This window comes from Lepisosteus platostomus, chromosome 3, assembly GCF_059453375.1.
Source record: "Lepisosteus platostomus isolate fLepPlt1 chromosome 3, fLepPlt1.hap1, whole genome shotgun sequence".
Lineage (NCBI taxonomy): Eukaryota > Metazoa > Chordata > Actinopteri > Semionotiformes > Lepisosteidae > Lepisosteus > Lepisosteus platostomus.
In genome coordinates this window covers 35,301,936-35,327,824 of record NC_142613.1, presented here as the reverse complement: position 1 = coordinate 35,327,824, position 25,889 = coordinate 35,301,936, and the positions used below count along the sequence as shown (strand labels likewise).

Here is a 25,889-nt window from a genome sequence, read left to right as displayed (position 1 = left end):
TTCTCAGTTGCTTTTTACTCTGTACCATGGAGAAAACTCAGCCAACACTAGAACTTTCGTATTCACCCAGTTACACCTGGTTTTTTATAGTCTTCACCTCCAATCTTTGATAATTACCAGGTACCTGAGGGTTCATTCCATGACACTCTGCTTCTTGTACTTTTCACTGTACAGCAGGCACTGGAGAATTCAATTTAATTAAGCCCCTGCTGCCAATTTCTCAATGTTCACCTCACTAACCACTTCTCGCTTTACACATCGAGAACACAGAGCTTTAAACGTAGCTTAACCCTTTCAATCTTCAAATTTTTCCTTTTAATCCAGATTGCAGTCTTCACTGGTGTCAGGCTACCTTGGGACGGAGAATTTCAGAGGCAATCAGAAGCTGGAAGCTGTAAAAACTCACATTTTCAACACAATGACAAAATGGTGCCAAACCAATAAAACACGGCAAGCCGTGGAAGTGGAAGTAGGGTTATGGGTCAGCAAAAGGTTCTTTTTATACAACATGAGTGCAAATAAAGCTACTTAAATTACGGCATACAAGTAAAGACATTAAATTTGCTTGTTCAATGTTAACAGTTACAGTAACATTATAGAAGGCTGACAATAATACCTTGTCCACAGAATATCACAAGGAATACTGGATGGCAAGTTCAAATCAACAGGGACACATGGCTAAACATGTTCATTAAGAGTGCTTCGCTAACAGATACTGCACAAATTCAAGTATTTAAAGGAGGGGGGATGACTTCATCCACCACTGCAGTGATGTGTGGAAGCCATTTTACACTGGAAGCCCCACTACACAACAGGTCAAGTGCAATTTACTCCCAATAGACACCTCACTTTTTATTAAGGAGAACAGGTGACAGAACATCTTGTTTTACTGCTGGTAAAGTATTTTCTCCTTCTAGATGTTCTAAAAACTCCCATAATATCTTATTTACATAATGCAACCTACTCAAATCTGCAACAGAACATGGCTAAAGGAGCGTTTTTCAAATTCTCACTTTGCAACATTAAATGATAAAGCCGTTTTTTTCTTTTTTGTTAATGCATATGCGTTTACAGAGTTCATACATATCATTATTGGAAATATACTGAGCTTAAAAAACTGAATCCATGTTTTTTTGGAAAAACAGATCATTTCATGACTTGATCATCAATCATTTATGATTCTCATAATAATAATAATAATAATAATAATAACCTTTATCTTATATAGAGCCTTTAAAGGTGGCTCCTCAAAGCGCTTTACAGAATGACAACAATAAAAAGAATACACAAGATAAAACACAATTACAATATACAGAGGAGACCGTGGATGGTGGTACTAAGAAAAGCAGACGGGTGAAAAATGAAACCAGTTAAGTGAAGGCTCTTCTAAAGAAGGTTTTGAGTCTGGATTTGAAGGAGTTTAGAGAAGGTGACTCTCTGATATCCTTGGGCAGAGAGTTCCAGAGCTTGGGGGCATAACAGGAGAAGGCCCTGTCACCCATACAATGTAGATGGGCTTGGGGGACAGTAAGGAGACCAGAGTTAGAAGAGCAAAGGTTGTGAGGTGGGGAGTAAGGCGATAATAGTTCAGACAGGTACTAAGGTACAGGTACTTCTCAATCATTCATTGACTATAATGCACTTTAGTCTAGTGATACAAACTAGTGATACTGGTACAAACTCAGGGGTATCACAACTGCATTGAGATAGCTGTTGGCCATTCATATTATGGACATTTCAAGATTTTTAATTGACAGTTATATGGCAACAGAAGATAAATAAGATGGTTAAACTGAGGATGGATACTTCCTATGTAAGACTTGAGGTAAAGGTTTTGTTCTGAAGATATTCACTTGAAGACAATGGAGCAGACAGATGGCCAGTATGGATTCACTGCATGAATACTGAATGCTGTCCAGGGTCCTGAACTCCATGAACACCTTCTCTATCGACTCACAGGTCAAATGTAGGGCTACTAAACATTTGTCTTTTCCTGCATTTCTCTGAAACATTTGTAGCAGATTATCTCCATGTTCTTTTTATACACAATTTATTCTCCCAAAATGTTTAAAAGTGACTTTCTAACATCAACACAGAAAATGTTCTGGTGTATTCACAGAGAAAACTATGAAAATCCAAAACTGTTTAAGGAACTGTTCTAGCAATAGTGGACCTCTATATGGTCTAAATTTACACAAACCCTACATTACAGAGAGAAGTCAAATAGCTGAATTAATCCCAGTTTACATTTTACAGAAAAAAATATTTAAACAAAGTTGTCAATCTGAAAAAAAGTGGAAAACAAGTTTTAAAGAAAGCCATGCAATATTCAGAAATTGTTATAAAATAACTGAATACTTTTATGGAAAAAATTTTTTTTCCATTTCATGTATTATTGGCATTGTAGTTCCGTTTTGTGCTGGGACTAATAGCCCGTATCTGAACAAATGTCTAGTTCATCACTATTCCTAGATATGAAAGCAAAGTATTTTAACTGAGGGGTTAACAAATCTACAGACAGGTTTCAGATTAAAAATTTACAGTGGTGCTAGAAAGTTTGTGAACCCTTTAGAAGTTTCTGAATTTCTGCATAAATTTGACCTAAAATGTAATCAGATCTTCATCCAAGTCATAAAAATAGATAAAGAGAACCCAATAAAATAAATAACACACAAAAGGATATACTTTTTCATTAATTTATAGATCAAAATGATGCAACATTAAATGTCTTAGTTGTATAAAGCATCATGTCAAGATCAGCAATAGACCACCCCAATGCTTTCTGGGCATTAGCAAGTGTGCAAGTGTGATGATCTGGGCAGAAGTTTTCAGTCACACACAACACCACTGCAAAATCACAACGCATGTCATTATGCTGTTTGCGTAACAGACTTATTGCAAAATGAGAACGTACCAGTTTTGCTATGGGTGTCCTACACACTTCAGCCCCACAGAACATTTGTGGGACAAGCCTGAGACCACCTGTACACAAGCATGGGACATCCTCTCCCAGTTGGTAGATGTTATACATAATGCATAATGAACTTTGTTAAGTTATTGCAGCATTAAGTGATAAGTTTTCTTTTGATGTTTAATATAAAAAAGATACAGCAAGAATGCATGAATTCACTACTGTCTTGTCTTCAGGTGTCAGCTTACCTAAAATTAGAATTAGCTGATTCTGCATAAGAAATAGAAACCTAAGATGAGTGGACAGTGCAAAACAACACCCCTTTGTGATAAAATGAGTTTATATGTAAGCACTTAGATGATATGGTTAGATAAAATTAAGATATTCTATTAGGTTTAAACTGTTAAAAGATAACTGTACACTGACTCAGTGCTCACTTAACAGAAAACAAAGCCGTGAGGCTTCTTTCTGTTAGAAACCCACAGTATTTCTTCAGGCTTTGTGAAGATCCGTTTAGGTTTACGTTTATAACAACACATGGCAGTTGTATGGCATATAAAATTCACAATTCATATTTCACAAAATAGTTTCAATTTCAAAACATTAATACGAGTGACTTTTTAAAATTTGAATGTGATGGGACCACAGGTCTCATTTTATGGCTGCTTCTACTTTGGTACAGTAAAAAAAACACCATAACATTACACAAATTCTCCTGCTCTTTCAGTTACCATTTTCTTTTTCTGATTAGAAAATTACCGGCATGTCAAGAATGTCAGTGTGAATATTCATCAGTCTCCCGTCAGTGTGACAGCTGTAGGGTTCATCATGACGCCTAGAGAAACAAGCATAGGCTCAGTCCACACAGCAGGAAGTCCTAATATGAGGACTCTTCGCTGCTTCCCTTACGATTGAATATCAAGTCAACATGGGAATCCTGCTGTACAGCTTTTATTTGTGACATGCACACTGATACCAGAGAATGGAAATTTCCAGAAGACTGCAACTGTAACTGCAATAGATTGACCCAAAACTGTTCAGGATTATACCATACCTCTTTTACTAGACAGTTGTAATGTTGCACATTTTAACTAGCAGGATGTGATGTGGGAAAGCAGAAACCAGCTAAATGTCTTTAAAAAACACAAATAAAAATAATGGAAGTATTACTATAAGAATTAGTTAAAAAACTATTTGCTTTTTATACAATTTAGTATTCTATTTTTAAATTTTATTCTACCACAGGACTGTTCCGTGCCATGCCTTAAGGATTTGGTTCTGCTGCTTATTACAAGCCAATTGATGTTTTTTACTCCTAGATTTTAATATTAGCTCTCTGGACACTGGCTCTTCATTATCAACACCTATGATGCCTTCAATGCAAGGGTACAAATGTGCTGTAGAGAGAGTTGTGCCCCAACTACACCACATTACACGAGACACTCGTTTCAGTTTTGGTTTCATATTTTAGTTAAGCTGAAAAATTATGAATTCTAGTTTTCAGCTACACGGTCAGGGTCCAGTAGTTTATGCTTCATTTTTACAGGACACCTGTCCATCACATGGCAGACGGACAAGTACACACTCACACCAGACCAGTTTTCTCAGAAACCAAATAACCTGGCAGTATGTCCTTGGACTGTGGGAGAAAACTGGAGCATGCGAACATGGGGGAGAACATGCAAACTCCACACACATAGCAAAACAGGAATTGAACCCAGGGCTGTGAAGGAGCACTTACTACTGGACTACCATGTCACCCTAATCAGGATTGTAACTACATGAAATCAAGATAGAAATACAAAAAATGTATTACAACTCAGTTCTTATAAGACCTGTTCTTTTACATAAATGTTTGCTTCACTGCACCCCCTCCAAAAATGCTTCCTTATCTGGGTTTACAATTTTTTAAATTGAAACCAACATGTAGTATATTACAGATTGCTACACGCGTGTGACATTTATTTTTCCTGTCAGTCACAACTGTTTAGTTGTAAAAGAAGGAACTTTTAAAGGAGCTGAGAAGGCAAAATGCCGAAACAATGCAATTGCAGCAGTTTTAAAATGCTGATTGGGGGAAAAAAATTACCACAACAGAAGATATAGAAATATACATGCAACTTTATATGGGCTACTAAGTTGGACTGGGTCTGAAAAGGTTAAGAAACAACCTATTTACAGTAAGTGAAATAAGGTCAGATATTTTTAATGAATCATCAAAGGTTACAAAAAAGATCTGTTGGCTGTAACTGACATCTGGATACGCATTCACAGATGCACTGTATACCATTATCAGCCTTTTCAACTACGAGATAATGCAAGTAAACCACCTTCTTTGCAGACAATGGAAGAAAATTGAGTCTACAATTCAGTTTGTGCGTAAGAGTGCCATTCTTCTCAGCTGTCTGAAAATAACAGCTCATTCGGAAATGCTGCTGGGATCCAGAAGTTTTTTAGAGGGGATTCTCACTGCAATTTACACCTCCTAAGAGAAAGGCCACAGATCATAACATCGTACAATAAGAGAAAGCAGTTTATTGAATATGTTCAGACATATAGCAAATCATTTTTTAACTGCATAAAAAACCCACAAAAGGCACAAAGCCCCTTCATTTAAGATGTCCTTCATATGGACTGTTCGTTCCTGAAGAAAGTACCTGCTTTACTTTCTACAGGAGACCCTGTACTTCCTCTGCCAACAGAATCTGTACGGCACATTCCTGCATTAAAGATAGCATGTGTGCCAGTTTAAAAGCATCCCAAGTGAGATAGTGGCTTTTTTAAAGAAGGCAGAATAAAGCAAACAAAAGTTCTCTGATGAAGAAAAGGAATCACGAATCATCAGTTTGTACTGTACTAATAGATGGGCTGAAGATAACATGGTGTTCAAGGTACAATAAAAATGCAGTATTTCCATGTATTTTTAGCAGGTTCAATGGACTGAAACAAGACAAATTAGTTCCAATATATTCGGCAATGTATTCTGCAAAAAAAACTCAGCTGAACTTGTGCAAGGGCTCAGCACCATTATGCGATTAAACGCATGATATTGTATGGAAGTTAAATTTCTTTTTTCTCAATAATCCTACTTAATACAGTCTGAAATTATATTTGTGTTCAACCTCCAGAAGTGTTTCATAATCACCAAAATTGTCTGGGGAAAAAACACTTTTGAAAGAAATGAATAGTCCAGCGTTATGAAAAGTGAGAATGTTGTGCAGAAATGTAAAAATGCATTGTTTACAATTTATTGTGCTTTTCAATTCATGGTTCTGTGTATGAAATGAGAGCTATGAATTATGAAAAGGAAACCTCAAACACTAATGAAATAATGACAGTTATGGTAAACGGTATGCTAAACGTTATGTTATGTACATCCTGGGGTCACCACACAAAACCAATTTAAGCCTAGATCCCATTTAAGTAGATAATGTTTATGAGCTGAAAACAGTCAAATATTTCAAAGGAATTAAGGGTATAGTTAAAGTTTTCGAACAAAAGTATTTTGGAAAAAAATACAAACAGGATCCAGCACCAGGATTGGGAACCCCTGAATTAGACTCTTATTGGGTTTAAGTCTTTTTTTTCTACCCCAACTAGATGTATCAAATCTTCTAGCAAGAAGCACTTTACGCATTTACATAAAACGTCTATAAAGCATTCATTTAAAATACACCTGCAGTGAAAAATAGTTTTAATGTTTCCTCCTCTATTTTATTCTATGCAAAGCTATCACACAGTTTTCAAAGTGTCAAAGAGAGTTTCCTAAGCTCAGCCACATTATCATCAGTAAAACACCCTTGTTATACTTCTAGGTTATATTTTGGTACCGTGTGATCATATGCTAGACTTCTAGAACAGTTTAATATATGTCTGCTAAACCAGCTGATACTATAGTTCTCGTGCATGAACCAGAACAGAATATACAAACTATGGTTGCAGAATATCAGCCCCAGTTTCAGATATTCTGAACATGGTCCAACTTCAGCCAGACACAGTTCTTAGTTCTTGGGGTGGTGATGGAAGATGCTAGTGCTTACGTGTTTTAGCAGTCATTTTCACAGAGCCTCACCAGGTGTTCAACGTGTGACAGTGGAAGTCCATGTGTCACTATGCCACATGACTTGGGCCTTCATGCACAATTGTGAATGGTAACATTTCACAAAGGATGCAGTTCTGCATAAAACACCAAGCTGTGCCTTAAGAGGAAAGATATCGTGCTGAACAGTATGGCATCCGGCATGAATTTATCCAAAACAATCTGGCTGATAAATACTTGTATAGTCCAGATTATACAGAAGATGCAAACACAGGGTCAGGAGAGCCACAATCAGCAGGTCTCAAAGATCACCTGTAAACTGTTCATTCACAAAGACGCTGAACGCTTGAGTTTTGTCCAATCTTATAAAATAATCGGTCCACGTAAATATGTAATGCACTGCTGGTGTACTTAAAGGGCTAAGGGGTTTTGGCTTTTGTTCCCAACACCAGTTGGGACAACATCATCTCAGTGAAGCAAAACCCAGATAATATGACCATTCATTATCAGTAGATGAAGTCTAGGCAGTCTTTCATGTTTCTCGATTTAAATGGTATGTTATTTTGCAAGATTAAATTTGTTTAATGTTACAGAAAAATTTCAAATTAAGCACAAAATCATGAACTTTGTGAAAGTTCCCATGTTGTCACAGTCCGCTGGTGTGGCCTCAGGTGAGAGTTCCCACAAATTGCAACATAATGCAGCCGTTCCTGCTCACTAATCACTGTAATGACTAATCCAATGTGATGTATAAGAGAATAGGTACATTTTGTGCGGCAGATATTTTGGATATTCTGCAGAAATGCTCCAACGTGATTTGCACGCAGTGTTGACACGTAGTATTGGTCGGCACAACTGTCTCGAAGTTGAGAGCATTATTTCTTTTGGATTAAAAGAGATGAATTCACTAGACTGCTTCTTTATAATGTAATAGGGCTGCTTCACGTCACCACAAGTTTTGTTGACTCATGAATCACAGAACATAACTGGAAATGTTGTCTATTCTGTGAGGTTTGGAGGTTTTACATGTTACTGTGTACATTTTACTTTCATTGTGGTTTGAAATGCACTCATCAATGCCGATTCTTTCTAATCCCGAAATATAAAAATACCATTGCAGTTCCCCTTTAATCCATTTTTCCCCAGTAAAATAAAAACATGTACTTGCAGTTAGAATCTACCAATGTACCTGAGATGCAACAGCTCTGGAAACAGCAGGTACACAAAGATGAGATATGAGCTCAATCTCCAGCCCCCAGGCCCAGGGCGTAACAAAATCTAGAATCCAGGGATCATCTGCACTCAAAAGTAGCTTCAGAAAGTGTCCGCAGCAGTCATGAGCAATGAGTCATGTACCATGAACACTCTCCCCACCCACAGGGAAAGCAAACTGAATGCTACTGCACTACACTAACAAAACTACCCAACCAGCTCTTAATATCCAGTTATAATAAATGTACTAACTGCCCCCTCTCCTCGTTATTCACTCGCAAAACTGAATTTGTAACTCAATGTTGACATGCCAAACACTAAAAATTTCCATACTGCAAGATCACTTCTGCTCTGAAAGTTTATACACCAGGGAGGGAAAAAAATCCCAGATATGTTTTCCCCACATAGGAGGAGACCACAAGGAATGAGGCTAGGAATTCTGTTTCAGCTGTGCTGAACTCATACTTATAAAAAAACGTATGGAACGTTTTCACTATTAATATGAAAAGGTTCAGACAAATTCAAATCACTGCAGTTAAAAATTCTAGACAAGGTTTTTCGTTAACAATTACACTGAGCTTGGACAACATTTCATACACATACAACGTCTACTTTATGGATTAATCTACGTTTCTTAAACTTTTCATGATTGGTATAATAGTGAAATGATAGTTTATTACCTAAACACTCTTCACCAGAGGAAACAATTTTCTAAAAATTCTAGAAATACACTTTAGATCTTGTTCATTACACCATTCCAACTTGCATCCTTAACTCTGCATAAATTCAGCTGCTAAGAAGAGTTTGTATACTTCACAAATACAATACCAAATGTTTCACAGTAAACTTATTAACTAAAACTGATTAAGACTACACTCCCAAAGAAACTCAAGGGTTATCCTTCTTGCAGAAACCTCATGGCCCAGACATCCTGAAAGGGAGTTTCCAACTATATTTTAAGACACTGAGCTACCCCCACAGCCTCCTGCAACACATTTCAACTGGCATGGCTTTGCAAGGTTCACAGAGTACCATGTCAGCATGAATGACACAGGTTCCTAAAATACCCTCCCACCCCAGAAATATGTACTTGCTAACCAGAGGACAAGTGGCTTTCCTGTCAATTTCACAGACCCTTTAACACTCTCTAGTATAGCCAAGTACAAGCAGTGGCTATGAAAGAATTTCCCCCCCAACTAATCACTGGGCAAAGATGATTGTCCTAAATTCAATAATACTGTACTGCAGAAAATGACTTGAAGGTTCCCATTCAAACATCTTTGGCACCGAACAGCACTGAATCAAAGCTCCATTGTAAGCAAAATCAAAAAGAAAATAACAGAAGAAAAAAAACTAAACAGATAATAATCCTCCGAATATAATGTTGGACAAGAAAAAGTCAATTGAACAATATTGATAATAGTGCACCTTTAACAGAACAATAAAACATTAACTTAAAGTAAAAATGGGAATAAAAGCAATAAATAAACCAAAGACTGTAAAAAGAAATGCAATAAAACAACAATGAGGGAAAAAGAACAACACCAAAACTGGCAATAGATCATGGTTTACAATAGCAAACACTGGTGCCTTACAAAAACAGAATCATCGATGGTAGGATTCCCTAAATTGTGGAATGACTGCTCCTTCGCCAGCAGAAAGTTACAAATCCAGCACCTTGGGATCAAAAAGGCCATCTAGACACTAATGAACTAAAAAGACTATCTGTATAATGAGTTAGAAAGACCCAACTACAGCAATTTATGACCCAGAAACCAATCCTGAATTGTACTGGAAGCCAATGTAAGGCTGTCAACACAGATGTAATATGGCCATACTTGCAGTTGAAGGGAAAACCTTGGCAGCAAAATATTTTATGGAGACAGTTGCTGGGCAAAATCAGACAGACTGTCTGAGAACAGGGTACGGCAATAATAATAAACCCTAGAATCTAAAAAAGGCACACAGTCTCAGAACAACTGAAGTGTTGGCTTAACGTATACATCACTGGATCATTCTCGATGAATATTGGTCTGAGATACTAGTTTATGTTTAAAGCAACTACACATCAGTTTAAAACAATAGTACCGTTATTACAGATTCTGAATGATACGTCGGCAGCATGCCAACCTCAAGCCAAGCACAAAATATTGACAAAGCACTCGTTAAGCAGATGAAGGTCAAATCTGCCTTGAAGATCTTACGATCCCAGCTCGCCTTACTCCCTTTCAAAGCATTAAATCTAACTTAAACACACTCATAGGCAAAAGCCTATGTTCACAGTGAGAGTTTAAAATGCATATTAACACTGTAATACCTGTGCTAACGCAGGCCCGCATCCCCATGTCTCCAAGATCACTAACACTTACACACAATGAAATCGGCATATACCTCGTTTCCTTTATGTATTAAAGTCGTGCTGCATTTATTCTTGGTTTTTCACTCTCCTCTGTGTACTGGAGAAGGTCTTTTGGTTTTTGCCCTCTGTGATTCAATCCTGTTCATTGATCACGTCCTGGACAGACTCACGTGCCTCGAAAACTTGCCCGTTTTTTGGATTCTCTTTTCTTCATGGCACTTCAGTCAGTCAGTCAGTGGCTTTAGCTTTCAGCTTGCATGTGGACCCAGTCTCATGGCCACTGTACCGTCAGGTCAGTGAAGCGGTTTCACCAATAAAAGGTAAAAGCTTTTCAGGCACTTTCTGACAAAAACATGCACTAAAAAGCCAAATCTAAATGATCAAGAGACTGAAGACGACTGAAACAGTAGATTTAAAACCACCAACTCTGCTACGCACAGAAGTTCAGCTTCACTGTTTTACCAAGCTTCCAATGACATCTTGAGGGGTTCCTAAACTTAAGACTCACCTTCCCTCTGGAACAAAAATGTCTTTTGATGAGACAGGGCTCTCCCATTGCTTAAGGCAGAAGACCTTGGATATTTCTATGAGTAGAACCCCAAAGTTCCACAGTTTTCAAACACAAATAATTCGACTTTCTCACAGCATTGTTCTCCACCCAACACCCCCAAAAAAAAAACAGCAAAAGAATTTGTACTTCACAGTCAGTCAATTTTGCAGGTCCTTTTCCTGTTACAATATATAATTTTTAAGGTATTCTTCACTCCTGGTTCAAAGTTCTTTGCAGCCAAGCCAACAGGATGGGCAGAGCGGGTTCATTTGTAGCTGTTATCCAAACAGGAACATCTCTGCAGAGAGACGGGCCACCCAGCCACCTGTTACTGACCAGCTGGCTGAAGATCTTTCTTCTGATTTTTCAACACTCCACTTCCACAATTCCTCTTCCAGCAAGATCATGCTCTTTGCCGTGCTAAACTGAACTGACTATCACTAGTAAGAAATATTTTTTGTAACTCTCTAAATATACCTGCATTTCGAAACCCTAGGTACCTTGGTAGTACCATCAGCGGAAAGCTACAACACAGCTTGGTGAATATATTATAAACATTTGCTAACACATTCACTACTCTACTTTCAAAGAATAAAGCAATACCATGGGCAACAAAGATTGGAATTAAGTGTGAGAAGCTTACAAACATTTGTGAACTCTAGATGACAAAAATATGCTTCTAAAGAGGTTCTTTAATTACAATTAAATTACTGTATATATAAAGCATATTAATTGAAGACAGTCCCCCCCTCAGCATGTCTGAAAAATATTAAGTGCAAAAAAAAAAGCCAAAACTCATTTTGTGGGGGGGAATTTGAAGACAAAAGATTTTCCGTGATTAAAAAAAAGAAATTACTTGTTCATAGTCAGACTGGATAAAATAACACACAGGGCTCTGCTGGAAAAATACAAGAGGCCGAGGGGCAAGAGAAATAATGTAGCCAAGTCTGTTTAATATAAGGGCGGAAAGTCAAACACCATGCCAAGAAAACACAAATGTGCACAGAGGAGTGGTTGCAGGTACATCAGATCTGGCATGCAGGCAGTACAATTAAAACCCAACAAGAACTGAGGGCAAAATGAACAAGAAGCCAAGACTAATCAAAGACTGCACACCTACATTAAGTAATACTTTACAGCATTTCCATTTCAAATCCTCATCCAGTAAGCACTAGTTTGCTGCTCAGGAAATGCTAAAAGAGGGTGATGAAAAAGTTTGTAGTGGTTTTTAAGTCTGTTTGCGATCACATTAATCTAGGTTTAGACCAGCAGCTAATATTCCACAAATCTGTTTACACTGAATTCCTAGGAAGAGATCTCACCATTTTTTTAGAAATATTGAGAGCAGTAAAATTCCCCACTATCAAATTGCTTATCTACAATTACCCATTTAAGGGACAGATTTAACCATAGATCACGGCTTTTAAATCCTGAAAAAGTGCTCAGGAGAATGTGCCACCAATCCTGACCTAAAGTCTTTTATGAATGTTAATCCAATGTTAAAAAATGAAACAGGTGATTAGAAAGTGAGCTAAATGATTGTGTACCAAGAAATTTAAGAAGCGCAAAATTGTAAGTCTCTTAATTGACTGGACAATTTCTTAGGGGAATGTAATTTGTCTGGGTAAGTGGGGGTGGGGGGTGGGGGGGAACTGCATTGATTTCTTACAAGAAACATAACTGAAACTGTACAGCAAAAATCACTGTGTCGGGGAAAAAAAGCTCAACTGAACAACTTTATATTCAAAGGTCTCAAAGCCACAAACAAGTACACATTGCCGTATGCATGTCTCGGTTCCTTAATTTGGTTTTCCTAATCCCTCACTTGAGCATTTTATTATCCTGATCTCAGCTTTGAAAAATTCAAGGAAATGTCTGCTCAAGAGGCAGGTTACGTCACGAAGTGGCCTCACACAAAGACAGCAGGGGCTGGGAAGCAGTCCCTTCCTTTACCAAGACAAAATGTCACCCCACCCCCATCAGCTTTACATCCACCCACTCCCTTCCTCCCCCTGAAATACTAATACTTCATTTTTAAATACGGGCATGTTTTAAAAAGATTAAGACGGACACTGATAAGACATTACTAAAGCATCCTTTAGCGTCAAGATTAAAATTGTCTGGAATGGGTACGGCCTGTCACAGAACATTTCTCTTTGTTTGTACTGAGGCACCTGTGCGGCAGAGCTGACACTGCACTTGGAATAAAAAATATCCTTGAAGCTGGCACAGCTTCACTGTGTGAAGTAACAACCACAATTGCGAACCTCTGCCCTAAAAGAGTTCAGATCCCAAAACACGTACATGGAATTACATATCTTGTGAAACGCTGGTGTTTGTACTTTTCCCACGATTGCAGAGAATCCAAGATGACCGGTCAAAATGCAACACACGTGATCAAGATTTTCAAGTCTGCCAGTTATTAACATCTTTCCCTATCCTGGGACAGTTCGATTAAAGTATAGTGCGCACGTTAAAAATTGAGAAATGCACAGCTTACAGTCCCCTAAAACAGCAGATGGTTGATTTTGCTCTAGCTACATTCTTAACTACAATCTAACTGATTTCATTTTTTTATTTGAGGCTCTTTTTTAAAGAAAACTTTCAGATCTTAAAAAAAATGAATGTGATGTTTAATCGGTATGAACCCTGCGCTAATTAGTGAGTTTCAGTATTGGCTTCATAAGGGTTTGCAGACTAAAAGCTAACCAACTGGAGTTTGTGGTACACCGTTACCCCCTTCGGTCATCAATTGATCACGACACTGCTGCCTCTATGGCCCTGGGTGCAATTCCTGGGATGCTTCCTGCATGGTGTTTTGTTCGTTCTCTTTGTGATTGTGTGGGTTTCTTCCAGGTGCTCTGGTTTCCTCTCGCAGTTCAGAGATACACCAAAAAGATTAATTGATTTCTGGGGAAACTGGCCCTGGCGAGTGCGTCATGAGATGGACTGACGTCCCATCCAGGGTGTATCCCGCCTTGTGCCTATTGCTTGCCAGGATAGGCTCCAGCTCCCCCATTACCCTGAATTGGATAAAGCAGCTAAAAAATAGATGATGAATTAATATTGTATTAAGAGCGGTTTAGTAATAAATAATCAAGAAAAGTATGGAGCAAACACTGTACAAAGTCCTGTTTACGGAGGATGCTGGAAATAATGCACTTTAGGATATTTCTGAAATCAATGATTGAGTACAAAAAAAAAGACTTATCCAACAAACAGGTCAGCTACAGGCACCACATACCGCTGGTGATTAAAGGACCATCAGCAACAGGAGTATTTCAGGACAAAGGTTGAGAACCACTACTATTTTTCACACTGCATGTTGACTTTTTGGACTCATTGTTATTATACTGGAACCTGTATTTACCTTTAACTCACCAAAAAAAGGTACTCAAAACTTAAAACAGTTCACATGCTGCAGAATACTTACTGTACATACTACAGTGCAAGTCTCTAATTCTGCTTCTTGTACAAGAGGCAGGTTGTGGCCTTTAATTATCTTTCACTGTGATTACACAGAGCCTTCTCCGTCACAAAACGTATCTGTACAGCCCTACTTGATTTAAAAAAACGACAACAGTAGATTTACAAATTTAAACTATAACTATCCAAATTCAAAAGCCACTATTATTCTAAGGGGAAACAATTCCCCATCTTACCCAGATCCAGGACAGCGTTTCCCCCCCCAAATCAGTAAATACCGTTTATAAAATACTTTTTAGAGTAACACACCTGGCACTCTGCCATACCAAACATCAATAGTTTTACTTCAAACTTTACGTTTAAAAATAAAGTGCAAATATAACGTATGGAAGTATATTTACTTTTCTGAAGGTCACCAGACCTTTATGTTGGCTTCTGAATTCACTACTTGGGAAAAGATAAAAGCAGTTTCTCCTTCAGCAAACAGGCCAACCTGGCCACACAGCTAGTTAAGCGTTCGTGTACAGTAGCACACCTTAATCAAATTCCATACGTTTCTAGATTCAGAGGAACAATTCTGAACATCTTCGCCAAGAGGCAGACAGATTCCCCCCACACACACACACACAATCTCCTGCCCTTACTGTTAATGTCTAAATAATGGCACTGGCTGCTACCATTTTTGAACATGTGATAAACCGATACACTTAAACCTGAAATCTGTGCACACAGATGCTGCTGACACAAGGACAGAAACGGGTTGCATGAGAAAAAATTATCAGAAGAAAAACCACAAGTTTAATGTGTATGGCAACTGACTACATGAAAAAGCAGCGAGGAAAAAGAGATTTACCCCTTCAAGTCAGGATGGATGTCTGTTCAGTAAAACGTTGGGGAAATTCACAACACTAATGTTTACCATTATAATAATTTCTCATTTATTATTTTGCTTTTCAGTGTCACAGAATCAAAGTAGTCTTCAAAGCCTTGCTGACCTTGCATTTTGTAAAAGTCTTAAAATTGTTTACAAAACAAGAATTCAGGAACACCTATATGATGTACTGTTTAATGCATACAGTAAGAGCAATTTGTGCTACACCTCAAAGGGGAATGGCAAAACTATCTTTATATTTTGGGGTTAAAAAGAATTGGCATTGATGGGTGCATTTCAAACCACTATAAAAGTAAATAGTGCCCAGAAACTTGTAAAACTTCCAAATGACATCACAAAATAGAACTTCCAGGTATGCGCCTACTCTTCCCACGTTCTGTGATTCAAAACGAGTCAACAAAACTTCCAATTATGTTTTGCAGCCTTATTAAATTGTTAAGAAGCAGGCTTCTGAATACATCTCTTTTAGTCCAATAAAAATATTGTTTCCGATTTTGAGACAGTTTTGCTGTAAACTACTACTACTTGTAAACTCAGCATGCAGATCTCATTGGAACATTTCTGCAGTGAAATATCTGCTGCACAACCTGTACTTATTTGCTCCTACAGTGCTGTGAAAAAATACACCCCATGAAAAGGTGAGTTTCTCAACATATGCATCTATGGATATTTGATCTTCATTTCAACAGTACTGATAGACAAAGGTGACCTAATTTAAAAAATAATAATTATTTTTGCAATCATTTATTCAACAAAAAAAGGTCAGAAATGCAATTGTCTGCTGTGGAAAAAACAAGTACACCCCCTAGCTTCAATGGCTGGTGTTGCCCCCTTTGGCAGAAATCACTTCTTGGACGGGTTTCTTGTAATTGTCCATCAGTTTCCTACACCTACATGGAGAAATTGTTGCCCACTCCTCCAATGGTGTGATGTTTGAGGGCTTTCTTGCATCTACTGCCTGCTTTCCTGTGTGTTCCTATGCATTCCTACGGGGTTAAAATCTGGGCTTTGACTTGGCCATTCCATAACCCACCATTTCTTCTTTTTGAGCCATTCTTTTGGGGATTTGCTTGAGTGTTTTAGGTCACTGTCTTGCTGCAAGGTCCACTTACGGTTCAGTTTCAGCTTTTTGACAGATGGCCTCACATTCTCCTCAAGTACTCTCTGGTGCAATGTGGAATTCATGGTTGACTCTATGATGGCAAGCTGGCCAGGCCCTGAGGCAGAAAAGCAGCAACAAACCATAATGCTTCCACAACCATGCATTACAGCTGGTAAGAGGTTCTTTTGGCCAAAGGCAGTTTTACATTACCTCTGGCCAAACAGCTCTTCCTTTGTCTCATCCGTCCAGAGCACATTGTTCCAATAGTCCTGATCTTCAGCTAGGTGTTGTCTGGCAAACTTCAGTCATGCATCTATATTCTTTTTTGAGAGCAGAGGCTTCTTTCTTCCTGACCTCGCATGTAGGGCAAAGTTGTGCAGCCTCTTTCGGATGGTTGACTCATGCACTTTGACATTGACTGAGGCAAGACTTGCCTGTAAATCCCTTGATGCTATCCTGGGGTTCTTGGAGACTTTCTGCAGCATCTTTTGGTCAGCTCAGACCTGGCCTGGATAGACTGCCAGTGGTTTGAAATTTTGTCGATTTGTAGATGATCTTTCGGACAGTGGAGTGATTGACAACAAATTGCTTGGAAATGGCTTTAAAACTCTTCCCAGACTCATAGGCATCAACAATCTTTCTTCTGAGAGCTTCAGACATTTCTTTTGACCTTGGCATGATGTAGCCACACACCTCAAATGCTAAAACCAAACCAGACCACAGGTTCATGATGTTTATAGATGGCAGTGCCTCCACGTTACTCTCTAATGATGTTCTAATCACTTGCACCCGTTTTGGTGCACCTGATTATAATTTTAGGCATTTGATGCAATGTACTAACTTTTTCTGCACAAGGAAATTGCATTTCTGTTGTTTTAAATACTACAAATGAGTGCAAAATGTGAATCAATGTTATTTTTAAAAAAATAGATCACCTTTATCTATCAGTATTGTGAAAATGAAGATCATATATCCTTTTGCCCAAAAATGTAAAAAAGAAACCTTTTCATGGTGTGTACTGACTTTTTCACACCACTGAGTATCACATTACATTAGTCATTACAGTGACTAGTGAGCAGGAACGGCTGAATCACGTTGAAAATTGTGGGAACTCAAATGCAAGCTTGTGACATGGCGACTTACAGTACTTTCACAAAGTTCAAAATTTTGTGCTTAATTTGAAATTTGGAAATTATTTCTATAACGTCAATGAATTTATTTTGCTTCCGAGATTTAATAACCAGACTGAGAAATCGGGATGGCAGCTCCATTTTAAAATTGAATAAACAGCTGAATATCACATTACGGCATTTCTAGCTTGAAAGCACATTCTAGACAATATATGCTGTGCAAAAGCAGTTGTGCACCAGGATGAACAACGAAGCCTGGGAGATGCACGACAGCAGGGTAATCTGTCTCCATGATTTTGCAGCCACTGTTCACCTGCCTTTGTTTCACAATGTATACTAAATAAACCCAGAAAAAGCCTTAGCCTGCATGTTACATTTATCTTTTGTAAAACCTAAAATAAATAAAAACCCTCAAAGACCGTTTGAAAAGAAGTCCAAGAACTAAATTCCATGCAAAAAAAAAATGTTTTTGAATAGATTCTTTAAAAAATTGTCTACCTCAGATTTGAACAAATAAGAGTTCACTAAAGAAGTCCAATTGGCTAAAAACCTCATAAAGGAAAATAATGTTCACAGGTGCAGAAGGGTGAGGCCAACAGACTGTTGATAGCAACACAATCTCACCTATGGGCAACTCCAGCACTTTCCACCCCCATTAACAGTCTTCCCTTCACAGTTTACTCAAAATTAAGTTTTAGATTTTAGTACAATGACACATTTCACATTTCTTATTATTTATGAGTTGGACACTCTGGCTGGGAGTGGACCCATTTCCATACATTCCTGTGGGGAACCAGTTCTTAATTTACACAGTTTTTTATTAAGGTTTAATTTTTCAGGAATGCTTGTACTGCCTAAATTAAGACCTACCTGCAAACATAAATTATCAGTAAAAATAAAAAATTGGGCAAGAAACAGAACTACAAAAACTCACCTTGGTCACATGTTCTTGTAACACTGTATTTATAATGGAATGCCCCGCAGGTGGACAAATGCGGATGAGATCATGGAAATACTCTCGTTACTGCACCCCTGACCATGGGTACAAAACATCAGGGAAACGTGCACTGATAACGGCTAAACCAACATGCTAAAGGAAGCCACCGGGATACTGAGGGCAACAATGTCAATGTCCAGAGAGACACCAAGTATGATATCACTGACGAGTGCACACTGAAGTCATAATAACTTTAGAAGGGTTTGACTCATGACTGACAGTGGTCAGGGCGACAGTGCGTCACCAGTCCTGAGCAAGAATGGTCTATCTAAATGACGGGTCACAAGGATCGCAATTTTGCTTCAATCTGTCTCAGCATGCCAGCTGGTAGAGAACGTATTGCAGACACAGATGCAGGGAGAGGTATCAGCCTTGTTGTGCTGCACGAGTGGACCAGCCTAGAGGTTGGCGAGGGGATGGCGACGTATGGGCTGTTACAGTATGGATGGAGATCACAGTGCTGTTTATTAAGGCTACATGGCTCTTTACATAAAATTCCTCCTTCATATTTCCGCATGATGACATATTTCTCGTCTCTGCCATGCCGTAACATGTACAATGGACCGGGCACCCTGTTCCCCTGACACGAACCCACACAGCACCTGAAGGTCACGCCGAGCCGCTATGCGCCACCTGGAGCCAAGGCCAACAACACTGACCGAGCTGCCTGTAGAGGATCTCAAGCTATACGCAAATTCCCTGGGATAAAGGAAACACTCTTAGCATTTAGGACCCATCAGAAGTGAGCACCACCGACAGCAAGCACAGGACACGCAAGACACTGAACTTGTTGACTACATGGAACCCCTTTGTATCAAAACATCCTTTGATTTGTGTAACTGAAACAGTAACGTATGTTGTTAAGTGCTCCAGTGTTCTGTGTGGCCCATTTTCCTGCCTACAACATAAGACCATAACATATACCTGTTTTCCAAAATTTGACCCTTAATTCAAGGCCGCACAGGAGCGCAGTGGTTAGCAGTCCTGCCTTACAGCACTGGGGTCCTGGGTTCAATATCAAGGGTGCCACCAGTGTGGAATTTGTATTTTCTCCCTGTATTCATGTGGGGTTTTGACAGGTGCTCCGCCCATAGTCCAAAGAAAGTCCCTGGTGTGTGTGTGTCCTGCAATGGACTGACGTATCCCTACTTGCACATGTTCCTTATTAGGATAGGCTCTGGCTCCCCCGCAACCACGTTTAGGATAAAGCGTTTGAAAATGAATGGGCAGATAGATCCTCAACTCAAATGTTGCATTTACATTTTCTCAGCTCATTGGGTAAGCATGGATTGTGATCTCTTAACTATAATTAACCATTAAACAATGGTCATATCTTTATACATTGCCTGCACCCCTAATGGGACCTTTAATGAAGTAATCGGGGATCACAGTTTAACTCTTCCAAAGGACATCTTTTTTAAGTTTCTTGGGTAATAAATTAATTCCTAGTTAAACATTGCATGAAAGAATATAAAATGTGGAATATTCAATTTTCTCACTGTATGTGCACTATTTTTTCTAAATCAATGACCTGCATTATTCGACATACTGCCAAAATGCTGTAAAGGGGAGTTGTGATTGTCACAAATTCACCATATTTTATTTTAAATTTATGTTTTTCCCTTACTAACCTGAAAATTCAGACAATCAAAACCATAAAACCTCACCCCATATTTCAGTTATATCCAAACCCTAAGGGAGTTAAAACTAAAAGAAAAAAGCATAAAATTAGAATTAACCTACAATCCAGGGGAAAAAAATAACAGCCTTAAATAAAGAAGGGACACTCGCGATTAATAAGTCTTCCCTTGTGCAAATTAAAGTGTCAGATGGTTGTACTAAAGAAAACTCATCTCAAAAATTAAAAATGTCAGCAGTTTCACCAGAAAAACTCGAGTCGCATGTCCAGACAACAACTCCAAAAATCCAGTTTCATTTCCAAAAGCGGCACGCCTACCACCGTCCCAGAAGACGGCCTTCTGGTGTCAGCATTTTGCCAGCGTCGTCATTTTTAAGAAGGAGCCTATATTAACACCAGCACCTCACATCAAACAGTCAACTCAGTTCTGTTCCTTACACTTCATCACACTGCTGTCAAAGGAAATAAAGCACCTTCAGAATGGAGTTGCTTAAGATGGCATTTAGTTTTAAGATTAGCCTTTAGATTTCCACATTATCGGGATGACGATGACGAGGAACTGTTGATTACATGACCAGACAACACTATTGATCAAATATTTTGTCACACAATGTTCTCAAAACCACTTGCTTTTCAATTAAAGTGCATTACCAGGTCAGTAAAAACAATCATAAAACTTCAACCCACTGCCTTCCCATCCAGCCATATATAATTGAATTTTATATTTTACATTTAGAGTGAATTAACCAGTTAAGCATTTTAAAGTGCAACACATGAAAACTCCAGACTTGTCATGAAGCAGTAAAACACTTAACTCCAGTTTTATGGCAGTCCAAATCTAACATCTAAACCTTTCTATATTCTCTCTCTAAAGGGTAACCAGAGATTTCTTTAAGGTCTCAAGAGACAGCTGAGGAGCACAGGCCTATCTACTGTGGTAGATAAAACCTTACACCTTGCTATCACTGAGCCATTGGCTGCTTTGTTGTCATATGAATGCTGCCCTGGCCTTAATGCACAACGTGAATCCAGGATATCAATAATGGTTGGCCTGGAATACATTACATCTCACAATAAAGAGATATCCAATTTCTCAGTCATTTGAAACTACCCAACTGCTTTGTAGTCCTAAAAATTGCAACTGAATGTGCAAGAAATCCAGAGACCAGTCTGGACAGCTTGTGTGAATGAAGTAGTGGTACTTCGACGCATAAAATTTCAAACTTCGACTCCGAGTCACTTATCTACAAAAACATACAATGCAAACGTCTGAATATCATGTAGTGTAAAGAATTAAGTAGTATTTGGCAATTTTTTATACATATCCATATGCCACATAACAAGCAACTGCTGTAGATGGCAAATGTGCCTTAAAAGACTCAAATCAGAAATAAAAAAACAAATAAGTCTAAGTATACTAAGCCTTGATGTGAACAGCAAAATATTACTATGATAGTTACAAACTTAACCCCTTCAGCTATAACTAAGCTCCACCCTTTGACAGTGTGATTCAGCAACATTTACCATGAAGCGAAAACATCCATTTTCTAACCGTTTTATTCAATACGGGGTCATGAGGGAGCTAGAGCCTATCTCAGCAAGCAACAGACACGAGGCAGGATACACCCTGGACAGGACTCCAGTCAATAATACAAATACCCACACTCACGCCAGGGCCAATTTTCCCAGAAACCAATTAGCCTACCAACATGTTTTTGGACTGTAGGAGGAAACTTGAGCACCTGGAGGAAACCCACGCAAACCTGGGGAGAACATACAAACTCCCCACAGATAGCACCCCAGGAACTGAACCCAGGGCCTCAGCACTGCAGGGAACCAATGCTAATCACTGCCCCACCATGCAGCCCTGGAGATTACAATGCAGTCTGAAAGCCTTATTTGAGTAAACAGTTTTTTTTAACACACAAAACTATTACAGGAATAATCTGGAGGGCAGGAAACTTCTCCCATCTCATTTCTTTTTTGTGTTGGTTTTTATCTGCTATAAAGTAATGACCTGTTGTGAAACTACAAGTGTTTAATCCAACTGATTGATTAAACTAGGAGCCTACATCACACAGCAGCAACATGCTGAGCCAAAAGAGCAAAGCTTCAGAAAAATAATGGATACTTTTTCATAGCATGCAATTAAAAAAATACATTTTACATATATACTCCCAATGACCTATTATTGAAACTAAGGTCTGGAAAAGTTGCCTAAACAGCAACTTAAAGGTCACCTGTTATCCATAACCAGTTTCCTTGCTGAAAATGTATTACATTTTAAAAAACAACATCCATCACCAGTAAACCACTTAGGGTATCAGCTCCACAGTAATCTGGAAGTGAAGGACACAGGACAGGATGAGCTACAAGTTCAGGGCACAAAAGGACCATTTCAAGAGCACGATGAACTTGCCCAGCATGTGATGGGGAGTAAGAGGAAACTAGAGCAGAGAAGTATATGTGAACCTGGGGGGAACATGCAAACTCCTCACCAAAAGTGCACCACACCAGCATGAAACCAGACCCCAGGGGGTGAGGCAGCAGCACGACCCTCCATGCCCGCTGAATTCGGACAATCAGATACAAACTACAATATGCAACAAACTGCCCATACCTCATAATGAAACTCCACCACAAAAACACACACTGGAGGCTAGCAGGACTGGGCAGCACATATCAAGGTATGGATCTACGAACGACAGCCAGACCCTGAAGTCTAAGGGCTTCACCTTCCAGGTCTTTGTCACCCCACTGTCCGATGGGTTTTGTCACAACTGAATGTGTAATTTGAATGAAACCCATATTTTGTTTTTTACTAAGCAGAGATGCTTGACCTGTTTCCACTACTATAAGATGTTTTTTTTTTTATTTAGCCTACCAATAAATAACTGTAGGCAACCCAATAATTACATTTTTGGAAGGAGATAAAAAGATATCATCAATAACATTATCAGCACCTAGTACGCTTAGCTGGATTCCCCAAATCCTGATATTTACAGCAAATAGAAAGACCACTGCTGAAGGCAGGTTACCAAGTCAGATTGTCTTCTCAGCCAATGGATCCCCCTGGAATCACTCTTTCCCTGACTAAAGGGCTTGATTAAAAGGGACAATAAAGCACAGGGCACTCTAGGTACAGTAGACTGTTTGACCAGGAGTAAAAACAATTGTACCAAAGCTCATAATTCTTTGCATATTTCAGGGTAAAATTGCTAATCTCTTAACCGAGAGCATTAAAAAAACATGCTGGTCATTTCTGGGAGGATGCAAAACGTGTTTGGAGGTATTAACTTCACACATGAACAGGTAAAAGAATTAGCGTGCATTTTCTGGACTATAAACCATAGCAGCTTTGACTAAACTTTCCCCAACCAGGTACTCCCAGAAAACTAACAATTCGGAGGCAGAAAGCTGGAGAAACAAAGACAGCAGGGCAATTCCTGACGAACAGAAAAACTCCGGCCGCTGGCAGTCAATGTCAATGTCATTGCCCACGTAGCGCCAAGGAAGGTCCAGACCGACCACAAACTAAGGCCAGTTCTTACGTGGACGATCTGGAAGCAGGTTCTCTTCATACTACCCCGGTGGCAACTTAACCGGGCACCTCCAGACCAGGAAAACCCCAATGACTGTGCGATCACCAAGGGGAATCCATCACTAGCTTGTGACTTTTAACAAGGCCTATGCTGCTGTAACATTATATGCTTCAGGGCAAACGTTACAAGGAGGGGTTCTTCAAACTAAAATGGCAGCTCGCAAAAATGAACGCTACTTTTCTATTTTAAACATGGATCACACTCCCTGATCCACGGTCTGAAAGCAAATTTTGATTTATTCCCGTTTTTCCCGGAGCCGATGGGCAGAAATGCTTGCATTGTTTAAGGCGCACGAAGACACCGAACCCATCGCGGTGATAAAACACCATTTCCCCCATCAGTCCCAACACAACACTGAATTGCAACACAACATCCCGGTCCTCTCCGTGTGTTGAAACGTGTGTCAGAGAGTGACACGAGAGAAAAAAAGGCCGCACTGGTCTCTTACCTATGGTGGAGATGAAGGTGGTGTTGAACGCGTCGTCGGAGAAGCGGAACAGCACGCAGGTCTTTCCCACGCCCGAGTCTCCAATGAGGAGCAGCTTGAATAGCAGGTCGTACGTCTTCTTCGCCATTTAAATCAAGGTTTGTGGGGTTTGGGTCGTTTTAAAATAGTGACTCGATCGAAAGAAAAGAACTGCACACACACAAAATAAGATTAAATGGATCGTTTAAAAAAAATCAATCTACCGATACAACTCTTCTCCTCGGAAACTACAAAACACGGGGCGCAGCACGGAGTCTTTCCGGATCTGAGCTACTCTTGTCCTTGAAAGGCGTTTTATTTAAATATTTTCCTCCCAATTTTAGCTCCGTTCCCCCCACTTTCTTTCTCTCAGTCGGGACAAAATGGCTCCCCCTCTCAACCCGACTTACTCTTTCTTCTAACTACTATTAGCTATTTCAAATATTCGGCGTCTACAAACATGCCAACCACTTCTGATCTTGGGATCGGAAACACGATATATTTTTCGGGAAAAGTTTGCAGTGCGATTAGCGCTATCCGCAGCTGCGTTCGCCCTTTTTATCTTTATTCGAAGCTGAAACACAGACGACCGCCGTCGCCTTCGAATAGAGCCCCCTAGGCGACACCCTGGATTCGAGAACACGCCTCCTCCCCGCCCCTCGCCTCTAGAGTCGGAAGCTGACTTGCTATTCATCCTGCCTTTCAAAGAGGCGTCGCATTATGATGGGCAGTTCAGGTCAGTCGTCATGCCCCCAAGTAGGCGTAGCCCCCGAGCTCATATGTTACAAAGGGCAAATAACTGGTACTCGCCCATTTCCGACATGTCGGCTCTGTGTGTTTTACGTGGGCACGTATGCAAGTATGTAAGTGGGTTGAGCCAAAATGGCTCCTGTTTCGCTAAGGTCTGTATTGATCTTTGAAACCCCGTGGGGCGTGTTGTCTCAGGTTTTTTTTCCCGTATCTGGTGACGAATTTAACACGAACCGAGCTGAAATTAAAACTGAATGATGTCATTCCATAATGTAACTTACATTGTAAGGCGCAGGCGTGTTTCAGATCAGCAGACACGTTGGGGCGGATCATGAGACCTAGAACGGGTTAGTTAGGTCTTCTCCTAGGTAGCGTGGGGGTGTTTCCCTCGAAGGTAGTGACAAAAATCTTTGGCTGGATTTTTTGTGTGTGCATTTTTCTCACTTAAAGTATTCATTACCATATCACAATACAGCAGTTGCAGTGATTGACCACGATGCATTGTAAATTCCAGTTTATTTTCATGCAAAATATTCCAGCCTTTTGACTTGGGATTCAATGTTTCATAAAAGTAGTTTTGTCTCCTCCATAAGGCAAAACCTCGATAGTCTCCAGTCAAATTTAAATTCAAAGATCAAAGTAGTCATTATATTTCCAAGATTGTATTGTTAAGTGTTTGAGTTACCTTATAGAAACAGTTATTGGATTAAATAAAAATAAGATAAGATCACATAATTAACCACATACAATTTCTTGCATTAGGAATTTGTCTTTTCGCATACCCTAGATTGCTCTCCAGGAGACACACAGATAG

General features: G+C 39.3%; 1 protein-coding gene across 1 annotated transcript in view; it reads right to left on the bottom strand.

Moving 5' to 3' along the window:
* rab10 (RAB10, member RAS oncogene family) overlaps positions 1-24,967 on the bottom strand; it is a 40,293-nt gene extending 15,326 nt beyond the window's left edge. The window contains exon 1 of the mRNA XM_088625460.1: positions 24,308-24,967. Coding sequence (XP_088481586.1) covers positions 24,308-24,434 — 127 coding nt within the window. The 5' untranslated portion in view covers positions 24,435-24,967. The remainder of the gene's footprint in view (positions 1-24,307) is intronic.
* Between the last annotated feature and the right edge of the window lie 922 nt (positions 24,968-25,889).